The 21289-nt window shown below is 40.2% G+C and overlaps 1 protein-coding gene across 1 annotated transcript in view; it reads left to right on the forward strand.

The window, feature by feature from the left end:
- Positions 1-21289, forward strand: part of CDC42SE2 (CDC42 small effector 2) — a 50427-nt gene that overhangs the window by 26829 nt on the left and 2309 nt on the right. Inside the window, exons 2-3 of the mRNA XM_090038515.1 lie at positions 15262-15363; positions 20987-21104. Coding sequence (XP_089894641.1) covers positions 15262-15363; positions 20987-21085 — 201 coding nt within the window. The 3' untranslated portion in view covers positions 21086-21104. The remainder of the gene's footprint in view (positions 1-15261; positions 15364-20986; positions 21105-21289) is intronic.

Raw genomic sequence — 21289 nt, forward strand, 5'->3', positions numbered from 1 at the left:
AGAGAACCAAGATTTTATTTTTTTCATAACAAGGAGAAAAAGAAAAAACAGGTTTAGTTGCATTAAGCAGCTAATTATCATTAAATGAGGTCAAAATGTATATTAGAGGAGTAAAAAATGAAAAAAAGAATAATTGTGATTGTTGCCAAATTAATTGTAGAAAATATGGTGGTTTCTAAGTTTAGGAAGCAGTTATGACATGCGTTTTTATTACATGTTTTGAACAAAGCCTATTTAGTCCATTAGAAGGCAAAGATTCTTTTTAATGTTTGACCTAAGCGTTTCTTAAAAGATCTATTGTCTTCAGGAGTCATCTGACCTCATCTGGCAAATTTTCCTGTTTATTTAGAAAACATAGCCTGAAATTGCCCATTTTGTCATGTGATGAGTAACACCACCATAATATAATGGAATATTGTGTAAACAGTTTAGAAAAAGCACACTTCAAAAGAATCCATAAGGTGGGGATGTGCTGAATTGGCTAAAAACAAAGGAGCTGTTTGACACACAAACAGTGTGCAGTCCCTGAGAGGTCTTCACTTATGAAGTAAAATGCTTAATTTGATACAAAGATATATTTTTTTAATTGGGCTGCAAGATTGGACAAACATGACCTTCATATTTTGGAATATTCTTTTTACCTATTTGTTTCTGATTTTGTGGCTCTGAATCGCTAGTTCCTTGCGAATGAGAGTTCAGAAAGTTATCGAATGCATTACTATTCCGTTTAGAAGGCCTATCTTTCAACTTGCATCAATGTATAAAGGAAAATATTCTAGGCCAGACTGATATAAAAATTCATATGATCTACAGTATTCAAACGGTTCTAGAATAAGTTCTAAAATGCTTTGAAGTTAAGTTCTTGCACTGGCATTTTTAGCTGTTTAAATTTTGTAAAATCCATTCTTTTTTTGTAGTTGTCAGTTAAACCTCTCCCTTCTAGTTACAGCATAACCTCACATCTCCCCAACCTCCGATCATAGCATGCATTTGGGTTATGTGCATTTAGCCATGAACTAAAAAATAACTACTTTGAGTTAGCCTATCAAGTGGCCTATCAAGCATCAGTGCATTAGACTGTCATGCCATACCATCAGAGCACTGCCCCTGCTCTTAACACAGCTCTGATCTTGATCAGGATCTATGAAGCTACTGTAATATCAATAGTTATTAGAGGGAAACAAGAGTCACAGTCTCTGGTATGCTTAAAGAGTGTGGCTACATTTTGAATCCTCAGTAAGTTTTATAAGAGCCGGATGTGATGTTGACATGCCTGCTTGCTCTGTTCAACCTGTCTCTCTGTCAAAGAAGAATAAATACAGAATTCAGTTTCCTTTGTCCCAGAGTCTAGTACATTTTCATAACTTTCTAAAATATAGCTAGCAGAAGATCCTCAAGATAGCCTACTTTCTACATGCATCTCTTGTGAAAAGCGACTTATGTCTTCAGCTTGTAAAAGCCAGGAAGTGAGAAAAGGATGCTCTTGCTGATATTTAAAGTAGACTCCTGAACCACAGTGGTATCGAGAACATCATTGTCGGACTGAAATCCCCCAGCCATTATCATTTTGGAGTCCATTTGTTCCTCGGATGTAGCAGTGAAGAAAAGAGGGAGTGTTTTGAATGTGTTTATCAACCTTGATAAACCTGTGTTTATCAATTCTGTTGCTTATTTATAATGTATTACATGGTAGGGTTATTGCAAAAATACTTGACAAGTTATTTAAAGTTCTACTTCTTTGTCATTAGTTCTCTGTGATTCAGGAAAATAAGAATAATATTTCCTCCATTATAAAATCTTTTATTGTTGAAAACTATAAATTGTTTAATGTGTGCTACTAAGTGAGAAGAATTTGTGTCTCCTCATTGTTCATGTATGACTTGTTAGTGTACATCAGCACTTTTACTTCTATGGAACAATAACTGAAATTGTTAATGTATCATGTACGATCCTTTACTTAAAAATGAAAGAAGAGGATCCTCTGAAGAACTTTTGCATAGTAACTAAGTAATGGTATAAATCTCCGAAAAGTTAGTGTGTTCAGTCTGAACATTTTATATTTCTAATATGTGAACTCTGGATACGGGGTTTTGTGATGGCTGGGTTTTACAGTACTTGGTGGATTTTCTTAAATTCCAGCTGCTGGTATCATGTGAATATAACAATATCTCATCCTCTTGTTTTAAAAAAACTGCAGGTGTCTAGCATTTATTTAGGGAGAAAAGCACTTTAAAGGGTAAAAAAGGATAAATAAAGAACTGAAACTAGGGATTTCAGTCTGACAACAACTGGGGCAGGAAGATGCTTCATCTATATTCTAGTTCAGTGGTGCTCAATATTTGGGCCCTGCAGGCTGGGCAGATGAATAGTATGGGACTGGTCTGCAGGCCTGACCCTGTGCGCCAGATCTGACCATGTGGCAGCCCAACCCATGTTCTGACATCACCAAATTTCCAGACTCGTGAGGAGCTCCACAAGCCAAATGACATGGCTTTGTGGGCTGGAGGTTGAGCACAACTGCTGTAGATCATCTCCATGGCCCCTTGGGAAAAATATCAATTGGAGCTAAGATTGATCCTCAGGCCACAGCTTGCCTGCAATAAACAACCCACATCTCTTCACTGGGAATGGCCCTGTCATGGTCATTAGTGCCACATTTTCTTTGTTATTCACTTGCCAGAGAGAGATTTGGAACAGAATAGCATACAGTGGACCAGCAGAAAAGAGGCGCAAAGCTCCTAAGGCAGGGGTAGGCAATGTTTTTTGGCCGGAGTGCCAAAAAAACTACAATGTCTACCTTGGAAGGTGCCGGAGTGCCGACATGCTGGAGCCCAGAGCAGCTGTTTGCGGGCTCCTAGCTGCAGGCAGCCCATGGGTGCCAGTCTGCTTGCACCAGGGCTTGCAGCCTCCCAGCTGCCTGCTGGGAGCACCCTGGGCTCCATGGCTGGCAGCAGCTGCGTAGAGCCTGGGCTGGTGGTGGTATGCCAAGCAAAATGGCCTGGTGTGCCATGCTCGGCACGCGTGCCAGGGGTTGCTGACCCCTGTCCTAAGGTGTGATTTGATGCTTCCCATTTCATACAGGTCTCCATGGGGTTTTTTGTTTTCTAACCCAATCAAAGAAAAGAGAAAATCAGGTTCAGTTCCTTTTATAAGAGTCTGAATCCACACCCTGAAATGATTAGGTATCATATTACCCTTGCATGAAGCCTTATCTTAGCTTCATACTTGGTTCTCAGACTTATCTTTTCCTAGTGCTGGTAGTTTCAGTTGAATTCTTAAATACCAAACCAGAAAACCCAGTTATTTGAAAAGACAATGTCATGGACAGCTCAATAGGCCTTTTTGTATCCTTTGACTAGGAGAAGCAATAGCTCAAATGTTTTGATTTGGTGCAAAAGATCCTTCAAAGAAAGAGATTTAACAGGAAAGGAAAAGTTCCCTGTCACTGCTGATTAACCTAAAATTATGCCAGAACAAATGGCATGAAAAATCCCAATCAAGTGAGTATTTCTACTTTGGGGGTTAACTTTGAGAGGAAGTCAAATACTCCATTTTCTTTTAAGGTAAAAAAAAATATATATATATATGGCAAATGTATCAGTCTTACTTAGCGATTGTATTGGTGGCCCTTGCCAATGTACTTGTAGGGAATGCTAGTCCGCCACATTAAAATAAATCCGTTAGTTTAGTAAGTACAAAGAGGAGCAGAGGAGAGTTCCATTTGACTACTTGCCCTAGTCTCCTTGCAGGTCAGCAATGGCAGTCCTGGCATGGTGAGATATTATGCATTTGCCAAAATAAGAAAAGATTTTGAAAGGATTAGAACATGTGGGTAAGCATCCGATTAGTGAGATTTATTATGCTCAAATTACCCTGCTGTTATTTAAATGGCAGGCTTAAATAGAGCTAGAATGGAGATTAAATCACTTCTACTAGAATGGAAATTAAATCACTTCTTACCTCCTAAACTGGGTGGTCTTACCAGGCCATCAGTGAGTGAAGTAGTTGGGCAGCATGAGAAATTGACTCATTTCATGGAGCATGGTTTCAAATCCATTTAGTTTTTAGTGGTCACAGGTTCAAATAGCCCTCCACCACACTGCCTTGCCAAAACAAACTGTTGGATGTAATGTCATCTGTCACATTCCCTCTTTTTATAGCTGTATTCATAGACATAAAAACAAATATTAAAGGAAACAATATAATGAAGAATAATTCAACACTTCTCATTGATTGTTGTCTCCTTGTTCACAGACAGAAGCTTCCCTCCAGTAAGTTAACAAGTAAATTTATTAAATCCAGAACTAAATTTCAAAGTGGAATTATCAGTATCAAATTAGTCTAGTGCCTGTAATGATAAGCCAGCTTTATTACAATAATAAACATTTTAAAAGAAAATTAATCCAACCCTATTCAGCCCCTAAGTCACCAGTGCATATTGCTGACTCAAAGATATTGTTGCTGTCATTTTAACTATGATCCATTTATTCAGTCTTATGTGCTGTAGGAACCTCCAAGATGACAGTATTTTTGGAACAGTATCACTGCTCATATACAGCTGATCTGGGTTAGCCACCTCCTACAAGCCATCCTGGTTAATGTTTTCCATAGAATTACCATAGATCAAGGAAGAGGCTGCTATGCAATTGAAAAATATTTTTTGGAATGTGGAATTGATTACTAAACCTTAGATGATTACTAAACCTTAGATTAGGTGCTGGCACATGAGGCTTGTGTATGTGTGTGGTATTTTTAAGGCTGGTATGACTTGGAATATATTTAGATGTCTCTAATATGATCTGTCTTGTTTTGAGTAAAATAAAAACATCCTCACCATGCAGTTGTCCTGCACATATACCCATATGGTAAACTTTGAATTGTTAATGGGAACCAACAAAATATTTGAACAGAACAACCAAAATATGACTTTTAGCAATCTATTGGAGATACAGCCTTGCAGACTAGGACAAAAAGGTTGACAACATTGAACCAGGACTTCTCACCCATAGATAATTAGATAAATGTGTACAGAGTAGTGATGATGATCATGCTTTAATTATGCCGTACATTTTGTTGTTTTCTTCATGTATTGCATCACACCAATTTCCTGTATAAATAAGAAAAGTCTCCGGGCATTTTTCTTGAATCCTGGCAAGCTGGATCAGTCATTCAGGCTAAGTACAGACACTCAAAAGGCCTGAGGCTGAATTGATTCAGTCTTTGCAGATTAGTCTAAGCTGCATAGATTGAACCGATAAGCAAGTTAACAGACATTCACTTTTGATTCTGCAAACGCAGCCACATGCTGGTAGTGGCTCTGGCCGAAAGCCAGGGAGTGCTAGAGTATGCCTCTCTGCTTGGCTGGAGCAGACAGTTTCAGCCACTTCGGAAGTGGTTTATGTACACTGAACTTCTGTTGTATTACAGATTTGAACCAGTTTCTAATCACTTATACCCGGTTTATGTGTAATTTCTGTCCCTAGCCTTAAGCACTAAAACTGAGATAGGATGAAGGCAGTACAATGTTACTTCTTTCCAATCTAGCATATCCTATTCCAAACACTTTTATGGATAATAAATTAGAGGGAAATTGGCTGAATATCATTATACCAATACTCTGGTTTCTAAAATAAACTTAATTAGTTTCTTCCTGCAGTGGGGAACGCATTTTACATACTCAAGAATTCCTATTTTCTGTTACCTCTTTGTTTTCTCTAATTTAACATCCCTCTTCAGAAAACCTTTTACCAGTGAAACTATCCCCCTGTTAGCTGGAGACAAGGCCGGCCTGTCCTATCCTGCGAAACCTGCGGCCGCAGGGGCCCTGCAGCTAAAGGGCCCCCTGTGTCCAGCTGCTGCCCTCCTCCCACCCCCAGCCACTGCCAACCACTCCTTTGTGGCAGGGAGCCCCACAACTATTTCTTGCAGGGGGCCCCAAAAAATTGTGGGCCCACCCTGGCTGGGGAGAATTGAAGTAATTAAAATGCTCACTCATGTTTTACCTTTCTGGCTTCTAAGCCTCTCAATTAACTGCTTAATTGTATACATTTACATGGAAACTTGGCAAGATGCAAAGAGTGAACAAACACGCATAAGGATAGCAGGTTTGTTATAGTTAATGCTAAAAAAATTTGGAAGAAAATATTAAGTGATTAAGATAACTTCTAAATATAATCAATATCTTAAATTGTTTGCGATAGAATAAAGAAATACTAAGATTTAAAAGGCAAAAAGAACATTTAATTATATTAGGCACTGGCACTATTGTTTGTAGAACACTTGTAGCTTTACACAGAGCCCTTTTTATAAAAATAAGTGGCTAAATGGTGAAGTGGATGGCAAGAAAACTAAAGATGTGCTGATTTAGAAAACATTTGTTTATGGCAATAACCCTGTCCATCCTCCTCACATTTCTTAACTTGGCTTCTATACTTCTGCATGCTTATACAGCACATTCCTGATCTGTGACCTGCAACATCATGTTTTCTTTAAACAGTACTCTTAGTGCATAGGAAGAGATGGATGGTTCTCCAGCTGAGATTGATTGCTTTCTGTATCAAGGGGGTTGATTCTATCAAGTGGTGAGCACTTCAATTAAACCAGATTTTAAGGTGCAGTTAAAACCATGTCTGCAGCTAATCTGTTCTTAAATTCTGGTTCAGATAAAGCAGAGAACACATTTTATTGCTTACTAAACGGCTAAGTTAAAGCTAGGAGGGGAAAGGGGTGGGGATAGGGGTGGGGAAACGCCTATACTTTTTCATTCCAAAACCATAGATTTCAGAGTCATGTCACACTTGCTTTGGCATGCATACATATAGAAAGTTTGAAGACTTTTATCAAGGAGCAGGAATTAGAAAAGATGCCTAAATCACTCCCCCTCCCCATTTTTTTTATAATGATTGTATAGTGTCTTTGATACCTATATTAAAAGCAGGTGAGTACAAACCAAAGAGACTGTTTCTTTTTTATATATGTTGGTAATTGAATGTTCCCTGTGTTGAAGGTCAAAGTATGCATTTGCAACGCTGACTTATTTTATGTTGATAATCCTTATGTTTGTGCGTAGCTGATTTGAATTCGTTTTTTTTGGGATTAAATTTGGTGTACTGCTTTTTACTGCTTCTACTGCCAGAGGTTGCAAAATAGAACGTAATATCCCTAATGGGTTTTTTAATAAGCTCACAGTGCATCAGGGGGGTGCCCTGATCTTCATGCTGAAATACTGCACTTGTTTTTGTTTGTTTTTCCTTACCCCCCTTTTTTTTCAAAACATTTTTGCTTTCTAAGCAGTCTCTGCTGTGACTCCACCAGATATTTCTTTGCTCTTGATGAGCACTTAGGCTACTATTGATATGATTTCTGCATTCCTTTTGCGTCTTTAAGTGTTAAATTCCTTCCATAATTATTTTCTGGAAAAATTCAGAATAAGATTGCCAGACTACAGGAGATCCTCCTAAATTGCCCCACTCTTTTCAGGCACACAACAACATTTCTGTAGTCCTCTACTAAAAGAGCAGATTCAGAAATCTTATCTCTTGGTGTGGATAGATGAAACAATTGTACTGCCTAAGGGGTGGGGGGGAGACAGAGAGAAGAGATTTAACCTGGTTCACATGAATTCATTGTACTTGTTTTAGTCTGTTCTTTATCTCCTGCAGTCAGTTAAGCCACAACAATTTTACCTCATTTCATTTGTAGGGAGGAAGGTGGGGGAAGGGGTGAACCAATATGATTTAGCTTCTTATGGTGGGAGAGGTGCAAACAGTTAAACTGGATTACTCCCAAGCAGTAATTCCACCCCACATTTTAAAGCTGAATTACTGTCATTTTAGCATTGCCCTATGTCCAAATGAATCTAAAAGCCTGTGTTTGAAAATGTGTTCTCTATTTAAACTTATTTTGTGACGGTGGAACTCTGGGGCCCTCCCTGTTCGTTCACTGAAATATGCCAAATTGATTGGTTTTAAATCTCACATGCTATACATAACTAGCAGTAATGAAATGATAAACCCAATTCAAGAAAATTATTCTTTAAAGAATTCTTCCATTTCTCTTCTATGTAAGTGATTTTGTTTACATTCAATTTATTTGAGCATATAAGTAAAACAAATGACCTCCATACTTTTGACCTCACGCTTTCTCTTGCCTGGCTTTTATTTAATGGTCCCTGCTATGTTATTCTTTGGTATGTTAGTCCAGAAAAGTAAACTGTTATAACTTGTAACTGTTCAGTTTGTGTGTGGGAGTTTTGAAATACTCTCAAGATTGAAATGTCCAAATTTTGGAATTATTTTTATTTGTTAGCTCCCATTTCAGCCTTTAGTAATGCTCCTTTGGCAATCAACCAGCCTAAGCTGACTTCAAACTTTGTCTAGACTGTCTCTGTACAGGTGTTTGAATGGGAAAGAGGAGGGGTAAGGGGACTTGCAGAACCAACACACAAAATTAATTTAAGGATCATGGAATTCACTTTTACGCTTTTTGCTTTTGCCCCCCTCCCTATCCCTGTTCCTTATCCTATTTCTTTGTTAATCCTGTTAACTCATTTGTCTTCCTTCTGTCCTTCTGACATGGTGTTGCAATCTGAGCAGTAACGGTGACTACATAGTTAGAGCTGTACTCCTGCTGTTTCTAGTTATTTGGAGGTGGTACTTATGGTCCTTACTGCCCTAGTATCTGGACCTCATAATCTTCAGTGGAGTCACTGAGCACGAAAAAGTGAACAAATTATACGCTAAAAGGAGGTAAGGGCTGACTGCTGAGCAGTTAATGTATGATAATTCTCCATGTGCCTGCTTTTACCCAACTGTAAGTGAAAGCTAAAGTAGGGCAGTTTAATATTCAGTGAAACAGGGCTAAGCTACAACAGCTTAGGTTTCATTTACCACAGGGTGAGAGAGGTCACATAGATTGCTTCCTGCAGAGCAGCTGAGATGCACTCAGTTCCTATTCCATTTTAGTTTGCTGTACTTTATTTATCCATACCTATCTCTACAGCACCTCTCAGGCTGGGAAGAATTGTTATCCTTGGCTTGCAGAAGAGGAAATGAGGACCAGATTTTAGTACTTGGGCACCAAAATCCCCAGTGATTTTTAGGTAGTCTCAGTGTTCTGAGTTCCTTAACCACTAGACCTTTGTTTCACTGGAAGACCACCTATACTGAAGCAGAAATGCTACTTCTGCTGGTCTCCTGTATGTGGAATAACATACAATATTACGTGTTGGGGAGGGAACAAAGGGGCTGAAAGGAACAGGAGTAATTTCGTTACCTATGCAAAGGACACAAGAAAAAATATAGGAGGAAAGATGTGTATGAAAGTTTTACATTAATGCAGTGTTACTGTTAACTGGATGTTTGCTAAAGATTAATAGATTCATAGATGTTTGGGTCAGAAGGGACCTTAGCAAATCATAGAGTCTAACCCCATGCCCTGGGCAGGGAAGAGCATTGGGGTTAGACGATCCCAGCCAGGTGCATGTCTAGCCTTCTCTTAAAGACCCCCATGGTAGGAGAGAGCACTACCCTTGGAAACCCATTCGAGACTCTGACAACCCTCACCATAAAGTTCTTTCTGTTATCTAACCTAAATCTGTTCTCCATCAGTTTGTGGCCTTTGTTCCTAGTTACTGCAAGGGTGCCCTGGTAAACAGAGTATCTCTTACTCCTTGCTATCCACTATATGAATTTGTAGGCAGCCACAAGATCACCTCTCAGCCTTCTCTTGCGAAGGCTGAAGAGATCTAGGGCCCTTAATCTCTCTTCGTAGGGCTTTGCCTGCAGGCCCCTAACCATATGAGTGGCCTCCTCTGAATCCTCTTGAGGTTCATCCTTCTTGAATTGTGGCACCCAAAACTGATCTTGTACAGTATTCCAACTGCAGCCTGACCAGTGCCACATATAGGGGAAGTATCACTTTCCTGGACCTGTTTGTCATGTACATGCTAATGCATGATAAAGTGCAGTTAATGCTTTGTCACATTGACGACTCATGTTCATCTTGTAGTCAGCAATGACTCTGAGATCCCTTTCTGCTACTGTGCTGCTGAAGAAATTCAACCTATCTTGTACATCAGTGGATCTCAACCTTTTTAAACATAAGGCACCCCTGGATAGACTTGAGGCACCCCTCTGCAAATGCCTGGTGTTAGTTTTCACTCTTCTTTTGACTACAGAAAAATAATAGAGCACTTTTTCTGTTGCAAAGATCACCAAAAGACTACAACTTATCAATTTCTATTTGAAATCTCTGGGGTTATCTTGTGAATCATGTTTGTTTGTGGCACCCCTTAGCACCCTTGAAAGAATCTCAGCGCACCCTGATTGAGAATCACTGTTCTAGATACAATCTTGAAAGTTGTGAAAACCTTCTGACTTTATAATGTGAAACAAATACAGTTTAATATTTATCTTGTTCTAGGACTGGTAAAGAAACATTTCAGTTTCAAGTTTCCATGGAGCTATAAACAGCCTTATTTATGTTTTTATTTAATAACATAAAAACGCTTTTACAACTTGCTCTTTTAATTTCACTATGTGCCAGCACATCACATACTGTATTTAGACTTTCTTTTAAGCTCACATCTGATCTCAAGTTCATGAAATGTACAGGATTTTTAAGCAGACAATGTTCTTTGCGTGAATCTGATATCTTTTATTAAAGCAACTTAAATAGTTGGAAAACAATTATTAAGCAAGCTTTCAGGTTGGTCTAATAAATGATATCAGATTCACGCAAAGAAACTTGTCTGCCTATGCCCTTAGACCAACACGGCTACACCCTACACCACTGTAACAGGATTTTTTAAATCATCTTGTTACATGATACAAATGTTCATGGCTTAATGAGTCCTGGTCTTGTACTTCAAAAGGACCAGACAATACGCGTGGGGGTGAGGGGATGAACAATAAGGATTTTAAAACAGGAAGGACATCAATTCTTTGTCTTGCATGCTAGTTACCATGGCAGTTAATAGAGTTTCAGTGTATCTATTCTAACTGCATAGTAATTGCAAAACTTCTGAGGGGGCTCAACATTTTTTTTCAACCATTTATTCTTGAATATGTCACAGAATGATGCTTTAAAAATAGATTAATATTTTAATAGCTTACTTAAAATTTGTGAATATTTGGGTCATATTACCAAAAAGTATCAAGAACTAAAAATCTATTCATAGGAGGATAGAAAATATAATAAGAGTTTGTCAAAAGACGTTGCAGGATCAACCACTAAAAATAGGAAATAGGAATTTCGTTGAAAATGAACAGTGGGATTTAAAATACCCAAGTTCTGATCCTGATATCACCTGATGCCTCACTTTGAACCAAGTCACTTGAACCCATTTAGGCCTCTTTGAGATGAATACTTGTTTGTACATGCCTGAAGGCTTTATAAATTGCCTTTTGTTCCAGCTTCTATTTTATGTTAAAATATACCCAATAAAACTATTGAAAGGTAGTCCATTTCAAATGGGAAATAATTCTCAGTTTAAAAAAAGTGAAAATTTGATATTCCAGCATTGTCTTAATGTTTTCCTTCATACTTAATTCCTTCACTATCGACCCAAGTTTGCTAAGCATTTGACTTTGACAAAAGAGCATATTCCAATGGAATCATCAGTTCCACCCAAGCGTCTTCAGTTTTAAAAATAAAAATTATCTGACACACGCAGTTGTTCAAGTATTGATCACTTTGCATTGTACACACAAGTTAAACTCTGCTGTCTCTTGGGGTTCTCTACAAACACTGAGAGCACTATAATGGGTCAGAGTGCCAAACCCCCCCCAACCCTGACCCACACCTTGACTTGGCATGCCAGGGGCAGACCACAGGGGAACCATGAGAGCTCCAATCCTCGTTCCTGATGGTGGCTGCACAGACAGTGAAGGAGCAGCCAGGGTTGTGTTGCCCAGCCTTCTTCCCCACACTGTCTCTTGAGGTGTACGTGCAATTGCAGCCGGCATGGAGCTGGTGTCGGGGCTCCAGAGTCCGTTGCAGCTGTTTGCTGCCTGCCCACTGCAGCTGGCCAGAGACCATGCCATCTGTGGCAGGCAGCCGGGAGGCTGCAAACAGCTGCACTGAGCTCTGGAGCCCTGGCTTGGCTCTGTGGCAGTGGTGGGTGCACGCGCACCTCTGGGCAGATAGCGGTGAAGGGGCCTGGGGCAGCGCAATGCCAGCCCCACCCAGCCAGCGATGTGCATGCAGCCACACTGCCAAGGAGTCCAGTGCAGCTGTTTCCAGCCTCCTGGCTGCCTACCACAGCTGGAATGGGCTCTGGGCAGCTGTAGCAGGCAGTCGGGAGGCTGCAAATAGCTGCAACTGAATCTGGGGCACTGGCTCCAGGGCGGTGGCAGCCACATGCATGCCTCTGGGCAGATGGCAGGGAATGGGCCAGGGTTGTGCTGCCCCAGGCCTTTTCCCCACTGTCCACCTGGAGGCACATGTGTACCCACTGCTACGGCGGAGCCTGACAGCTGTTTGTAGCCTCCTGGCTGTCTGACGCATCTAGCCTGGGCTCTGAGTAGTTGCTGCCAGCCAGTGTGAGGGCTTGCAGCCTTCCTGCTGCCTGCAGTAGCTGCCAGAGCTCAGGGTAGGCTGGCTGTGACGAGTTCCAAGCAAAATGGTCTTGCATGCCATGCTCTGGTACATATGCTGGGGGTTGCCAGCCCCTGCGCTGTAAGTTAGAGCAGGAGCAAACTGAAGAGATATTTGCTGTTCAGTGGAGGGGCTCAAAGCCTGCTTACACTGGCCAAGGCAGCAGGCAGGGGGAACTCCTACATGCCTCAGCAGTGGCTGGAGGGGCAGATGTGGGAGGGAGTCCCTGTGCTTGCAGCTCCTCGCAGCATCTGTCAAGCGAGTAGGGCAGGGGTGGGGGAAGGAAGCCGCAGATGGCTGCGTAGGGTCTTGGAGGGGCCAGGTGGACAAGCTGGTCCATGTGGCAGGGGGACTCCCTCTCCCCCCTCACCATCCCAGCCTCTCAACAGCTGCAGCCAGACCCTTTCCCCCCCACTGCCTTCCCCAGCCAGGCTGCAGTGCACCATGGGACTGGGGCAGCTGCAAAGACAGAACCCCCTCTTTTCCCCTCCTCTGCCAGGCTGCAGCTGACAGCTGGCCAGAGGGAGGATGTGGGGCTGGGATCAGGGGCTGTCACTGGTTCAGCTTAGTGACAGCCAAGGGGTTAGAGCGAGCCCAGCACTCGGACACAGCAATCAAGCCTAACAAGAAGCACAATGGATGTGGTACAGACGTTCAAAAAAGTGCTTTAACAGAAAGCACTTTAGCCTAATACCACATCCATCAAGGGTTAACTTAAAGCTTCCTCAGCCATTTTAAAGTACTCTAAGAGCCATGAATATCTATTCAGTTATGACTTCAGAGCACTTTCTGGGATTTAATGCACAATAGGAGTAGCATCTGTACCTAGCCTTAAGCATTTTCTGATGCCACTTCTCAACTAATAGAAGTGTAAAGGCAATCTGGAATTCTCTTCTCTCAGCTCAGTCATGTACATCTACCTGTTTATCATTCATAACTTAGACTTTATTGAAGAGAAGCCCAGTTCTTAAATGAGCTCATTGCATTGATTCAGGATTAGTGAGTTTTATATTTATATTTTATAAAACTAAACTATTTAAGCTGGAACCTATAGTGCTCCAGTGCAAGTATTAAGATATATTAAACACAACACATATGGGCAACTCAGACTTCTCTTGATAGCCCCGAGATACTTTAATAAAGATATTTATAGCAATGGTTATTTCATTTGGCTAGTTTTGTCACTTTGTCTGCTGTAAGGAAGCCCACTAACATTTGGGTGCAAGGTAGATGATACTTAGTATGTGGCTGGTTAAGAATCATGCCTTTTTCTTTTGGCCATCTAATACCTTGTACAATAACACATAAAATGCTTTTCTGAATTACTGGTTCCAGTATAGGAGGAGGGTACATGAAAAATGCTTGTTTTTCATGGATTTGATTTTAATTCCAGAAATGTCTTGTTCTTACTGGGCTGTGTCCTCTGATGTATTCTCACAGCTGTGGCTTTGATTCACAATGACTCATGTTGGGGCCATGTTTTGATAGCCTTGAATCCCACTGATGAGGCATGTAAACTCCCTACCCAAAACTGCAGGTGGCCTTAGCATCTCATCATAGACCAAGAAGGGCGAGATGCTGGTCCTTTAAAATGTGCAACTGAGAAAACCTGGACGTATACAAGAGGAATGTTTGGTTGAGGTCAACTAGCTTCTTATGAACAATTGTAGTGGTTTAAGTTCAGTTTAGTGGTACATTTTATCTAAAATCGAAATATTTGGAGTAGAGTCTACGGTTTTCCTTACCTTTTTAAATCTAAGAGGGTGGCCTGCAGGTCACAGCATGGTCTGACTATTTGTGTGTTAGATATAAGGGCAGCTGTAGTCTATTCTATGTTATTCCTTTAGATACAAACATCAGGCTTGTGGCAGAGAGCCAAAGTGGCCTTTATTAGGGTGAATTTAGACTGCCCACAATTCATCATTTACTTAGATTTTCTGCCTCAGTTTTTGTTAATATATGTGAGAAGGGAAATTGAGATCAAAATAATTTTGCTAGCTTGTGCTGGAAGAGATATGGTGTCAGTGTTTGCTTGGATGTAATCTGACATCTGGTGCTGTGATACTAAGGTATAGTCTTATCACTACAGAGACTAAAAGTGAGTTGAATATACTGCCTTCTGTGGCAATATGTTTGCATTGTGTAAATTGATGGAGAGAAAAATGTATCCTTAGAAACAATTGTGTGATTTCATATTGGAGGCAGCTTAGGACTTCTGTGGAGTTAGCTGTTTTATATGGACAGCCAAATGGTGCTTAATGATTCTCTAAACCAAACATCTGGTGCATCAGCATGTGCAAGCCAAATACAAAAAGATAGACCTAGTTTTGTGTAAAATGTTAAATGTGTAGTTTTATTATGTATTGGAATATAGCAAAGTTCCTTATGCATACACAGCTGTCTATATAGCTATCTAATACTAGAACATGCTTACTGCTTTATCTGCTGAATGAAATAATCTATCATATGCCCTTTGGTTAATGCCAAGATACTGTTGATGACTTGGTGCTTTGCTCAATCAAGAATTTTGGTTCTGATATTGTATTACATTTAATAGCTCACTGGTTAGTTAACTGCTAACTACAAATTTAATTTTACATTGAATCCAGATGCTACTTATCTTGGAAATCAGTGATAACTGGGACACGTTATCTGCTTTTTCAGAAAAGGCGACGGCGGATTGACCGAAGCATGATTGGAGAACCAACAAACTTTGTTCATACAGCTCACGTAGGGTCAGGAGATCTATTCAGTGGTATGAATTCGGTAAGTGTGCTAAATTGAAGAGGCCCTGCATCTTCATGGACTGCAATCCATACATTTTTATACTAAAACAAAGGCCAAAGTAATTCTAGCTAGCAGTCTGATTCACAACTATGTTGCTATTGATTTGCAGTGGAGTTACATCATTGGAAAGCAACATAGCATTTGTTCAGCTCAAAATATTTACAATCAAAATGTTCAAAATAAAATGAGCAAACTTCAAAAACAATAATGTTTATCGTAGTAATAGGTTGTATCATGGTACCACAAATGTAAGACAGTTGTTGAAGACCAGATACAAAAAAGCATTTAGATACTTGCAACAGGGCTTAGATACCAAAATCCAAACCAAATTAAAAAAAAATTCTAACTCAGCCTTAGGCCAGCTACCTAACCCTGGAGGCTGCTAAAACATCCCCAGGTACCTGCCTTTTTTGGCCTGAAGGTCTGCTTCTGTGCAGGCCAGAACTCTCCTTGCAAATTAGGCACCAGTTTCTCACCTAGGTGCTACTCTGCCTCATTTCTGGATTCCAGCAGCATTTAAGTTCCGTGACGAACCTAATTGGGCACGTCTCAGGAAGCCCAACATGCACGCACGCACACACACACACACACACACACCCCCCGGGCTTCTTTCTTATGTTACTTCCCTAGTTATATTTTCTTGCATATACCATGCCCCTGAATAACTACCAGGCTAGAGACAAGGATGGGTTCAGGATATTCTCCACCTGTTTGTTACAGTTTAGCCACCCTACAGAAAGGAATTCAAGGTTCTTGGTGCCAGAGAGAGAAAGGGAGAGTGAACAAGAGCTGGACTTTTGCTCCCATCCTTGTTTTATGTATCTTTCCTTCAGGAGTTTTTGGATAAGAACAAATAACCTTGGGGAAAAAAAGACTGAAACTTAGGACTCCTTCCCCCTCCCCCTGAGCTGAATGGGTTCCACATTCTACTCCAGGTAGAAAGGGCCAAAAGTTTAGGCCTCATGGTCCCTTCTGGCCCTGAGTAACAAACCCATTTCCCCTTATTCTGAACGGAATGAGCAGTTTATGAATTAAAATAGGTTTATACTGCAGAATAGGCTGGGACTGCTAGCAGAAGATTATTCTCAAAGAGTAGCTGATAATGCAGATATAAAAAAAGGCATTTAAGGCACATGCACAGTATTTCACATTTTTTGTATCTCCTTAGACTATTGTTTTTTTAAGTAAACGTCAGTCGTCCTGTTTTCTAATTCTCGTAGCTTACCTGAAACCATAATCGCATTTTTTACTGCAGCACTTATGATGTCAGAAGCAGAAGCTTGTTGTGGCTTCCTGTGGGGGTATAAGCACAGTGTCTAAGTACTATTTGTATCCAAGTATCTTTGACAGGAAAGAGCAACGCACTAGAAAACGCATTTAAAATTGTCATTTAACACATTTAAAAGAGGCAGATGTTTTTCTGCACCCAATAATTTCTTGTATTTGTTAATGAAATATTAACTGGCCATAAAGGTCCAATTTACTTTGTTAATATTCTAATGAAAGGCAAGGATGAGGTGCTGAAATTCTTTGTGTGTTTCAAATGGTACACTTGAGGGTGCAATTAAGTGTAATGAGTGTAAGGCGTATGTTTAAGTGTAAGGAGGTAAGCTATAGGAGCACGGGGCAGAGATGTAGGAGCCACTCAGTCATTTGGGAAGCAAGTGGCAACAGTTGGCTCTCCTTCCTGGAAGCTGCTCTTGTTTGTCTTCTCAGCTGTAAGAAAGGCACTTTCCATTGCTCAATAGCATTTGGAGAAAGAACAAAAAAAAAGAGGACATGACATAGCAGAACCACCAGGGTTTCTGGCCACAACACACTTACAGCTGACAGAAATACAGTTCTTATTGGAACATAATTTATCTTTATAATTGTTTTGAAATATTAATTTAAGAATGTCTGACTGATGGTTTGTGGCTACTCTTTCTTGGGGGAATCTTTTTTCACTTTGTAGTAGGTACCAACCAGACAGTTGCAGAGTAACCTGGGTTTCCTTCTGATGACAGCTTGTGCTATATAATCTGTTTTGGTTAGTCTGTAAGGTACAAATATACCATTGCTTCTACGTTCCTTCCTCTACCATTTTCAATGTTCAATCCTATTTCTTCTCACTCTGCTTTCAACTTTTGAATCCTAGACAATCCAGCCCTCTTTTCTCTCTCCAGCTATCCACTATCTGCTACCTTCTGCTGCTGATTGGTTGTCCCTTTCCTCTCTATGCCGCCTCACATTGATTGACTCCTCATTGACTCCATTGATTGGCTCCTTCACATCACCAGTGGCTCCAATTCCTTCATCCTTTCTTCTGGTCTAATGCACTCAGATTTTGCTCACTTTCACTGTCTTTTCCTTCAGTTTTTATGAAATGTAGGTTTATGACTTCACCCTGCAGGTTTTTTCCTCTTGCTTAGTCGCTCACTACTTTATAATATAATAGTCAACCCATTAACTTTGGACTTCTTGCTTACCCCCCAAAGTGCAAATTTAAGATTGCAGACCCCCATCTCCACCCTCTCTTCCTCACTTTACTTTTGTTATGCTGCCTGTTTCTTGTACATGTCCCTTGTATGCTGTTGATTTTGCTGTTCTGAACATTTCGGGGGGACTTTTTATGACCTTATTCACTTCCTTTCCTTGCTTCATTCAGCTCTGGGGTTTTTTTTCCCAACTAATGCTTCTGTTCTTCCCTTATACACTTCCATACATCTAAGTATGGCAGCTTGTTACCTGCTCAGATTTACTGCTATAATGCTCCCTTCCTCTTCCTTCTGTGCAGAGGATCTCATCATTTTTGTCAGAAGTAAAAATAACCAATAGGAGCCCTCATGCCCTGTTTCTTTCTCATTCCACATTACTTTACTTTCCTCCTTTTATTCTGCCCTTTTACCTGTCTAGCTGTGAGATGTCTTTAGCTTTTACTGTTTCAAACACTTTAGTTTATCCTTCATCATCTCCAATCTAGCTTTACCTTACTCTTTTGGACTACTTCCCTTTGCCTTAAAGCTGCTAAAAATACTACTTCAGCTTCTCCAACCACTGCCTTATATAGGTGTGTCTTGCAAACCAGTTAGTCTCTATGGTACCACTCTGCCTTCTACCTGACCTTAGACTAATAGGGCTAACTACTTCTCATCTCTTACAGCACACTGCCTATAATCAGTAATACCACATCCTTACATGTGTGTACTTGAATCACTTCACCAGTTCCTTGCCTCTTGCCACATGTACCTCAGACCTCACCTGCATTTTAGTTCTTATTTCCAACTAATCCCTTTTGCTGTTCTTACCTTATCTTGCTATCTCTCTGTGTATTATTCCCACTCATGGCTCTGACTCTCTGCCCTTTACACCGTAGTCAAGTGCCACTTACCCACACACCCTACAAATGCTTTCTCAAAGCTCACTTCTCTGAATAGTCTTTCCCATTTTCCCCCTACCTCTATACATGTGTATTTATTCTTTATTCTAAAATAGTGTGCAACAGAACAGTTTATTAGACCTTAGTGTGCTAGAATCCTCTTCCCCTGCCCATTTCCTGGGATAAGTCTCGCAGCTGGAACCTTGCCCTACTGCTACAACACCATAGGGATAGATGATGCTCTTCCGGACTCGGATGATGCTTTCAGGATGAGTAGTACCTTTCAGCACAATGCTTCAGTAGTCCTGAATTTCAGTCTGTTTTGGATGCTCCAATTTAGCTTTTTAGATAACTAAAACTGCTTCAGTATTTTAATTGCTAAGTAACCATCCCTATTTTCTATATCAGCTAAATATAATACTTGTACCCAAGATCCAAATACTGAGATTCTTGTTAGATCCCTTATATAATAAAAACAACACTTTGGAGGTTTTGAAAATATCCTGTTGGTTGGTGATTTGCATGCTGGGGTTTTTTTTAATTTAAATATCAGTTTTACAAGGCCACTAGCATGGACTACACAGAAAAAAGCTGTGTTTTGATACCAATCTCAGGCAAGGTTCATATCTTCAGAAAACATCTGGACGCTCACCTTGCTGGGGTCATCTGACCCCATAATCTTTCTGGCCCAAGCGCAGGGGGACTGGACCTGATGATCTCAAGAGGTCCCTTCCAGTCTCTAACATCCATGAATCTAGGAATCAGAAACAAAATGAGTGCTACCCCCAACTTGTCACATAGCCACACCCATCTGAAAGTCAAAAGTTTTATTAAGTGAAATAATGCTATCAAACTCCCTTGTCAAGATAAGATGCAGTAAGGGTTAACAAAGTTGTTTAATAAAAATATAAAATTGAGCCACTCGTTTCTTTGGATGAATTTTGAAAACGGCCACTACATTTCTTAATATGTTAATTTTGGTCTACATTCCCTAGTATCAGAACCATGCTATATAAGCATTTCTTTAAACATGGTGGTTACCAGCAGAATTCCAGCAGTCTGAAAAGATTGTGTTTACACCTGGGAAGAGTCATGCTGGTATACAGTTCTCTGCTCTGGAGTCGCCTTTTGGAAAATGCTGTGTGTCGACTAAAAGTGCTGTGGTTCTGTCTTATCTGAAGAGTTTGTGCTCCAGTATGGTTTTAATACATTTTTCTACTGACTTTTTTGAAGTGTGTGGAAGGGAACACTTGAAATGGTTGTAGGTAGATAATTGTAGATGGGGTCTTATTGCTCTGAGTCTCGTTTCAAATGATGGAGACAAATGAATATGTTGTTCCCTTTCCATCTGGGATGTACACAAAGAATAAAGAGCTTTTTTTTCAGCCCTTTTTAACATTGCCATTATCTGCCCTAAAGCACAAAGTGATATGATTATTTTGATTCATATTGCATGAGCACAAAGAGAACTTTAGTCTTACTAACTTTTTATGGATAAAGGCTACGAAGCCTTTTTTTCCCTCCTTCACATATTTATTTATTTCAGCCTAAAAATACCCTCAAATAAATCCTTGCCAGAGGAGTTCTGTTGAAGTCCCACTTAAATAAATCCCCTGTTGATTGAAAGGAATAGGATCAGTTGAAGGAAAAATAAATCTGTGCTCCAAACTACCCTTACTGGAAAGAAGACTCACAAAATCTGAAGGGACTTTAACAGTTTAGGAAGCCCTATATATTCAAATGCCTTGCAGCTGTTGGCTCGACTTACAAAACTCTACCACAACACAGATACTGTGCATTAAAAAATATCAAAGTCCTGTTTTAGTAAAGCAGTGCTGTTAATTTCACCATTATCATTTTTGCACAGCAGTGAACACCTCCCTAATACTAAAGCCAGATTTATAGCTTTTTAATAATGAAGAGAAGTTTGCTAGCAGTAAGAGATTTTGATTAGTCTTGAGAAAACTAATCACGTTGCTGTTCGGAGAAAGACTGAATCAGCCAGTTTCCTTTGCGGGAGAGGGAGAAATTACACATCAGTCGGCGCCAGTTCTTCTTTCATCTTTTCTGCTGAGCTGCATGTTGAAGTCCAATATGTAAAAATTCCAGCAAAACTACCTTAGGAAATATCCTCATGTAAAGCACAGTGCACCTGTAATAGGAAGATGGCACTTTAAAACACTAATTTACATTTGAGTTGTCTTATTTTTCCCTATTTCATTTCCCTTTCTGTTTCACTTATAGGTGAGCTCAATTCAGAACCAAATGCAGTCCAAGGGAGGCTATGGAGGTGGCATGTCTGCAAATGTTCAAATGCAGCTTGTAGATACAAAAGCAGGATAACCTTGGGGAAACATTTCCAGTAAGTATTGTTCTGTGGTACCTCAAGCCATTTTGTCTCTGTTCTGCTTCACTATTCTCTACCATCCTGCCATGGACCATGATCAATGACTTTTATATAATTGTACCCTTCTGATTCATTATTTTAAACTATTTCATTGTTTTCTGGGCAGGGGGATAAAAGGAGGATGTTTATATAACCATGTA

The sequence above is a fragment of the Crocodylus siamensis genome, chromosome 3 (genome assembly GCF_052110815.1).
Source record: "Crocodylus siamensis isolate JL-2025a chromosome 3, ASM5211081v1, whole genome shotgun sequence".
NCBI lineage: Eukaryota > Metazoa > Chordata > Crocodylia > Crocodylidae > Crocodylus > Crocodylus siamensis.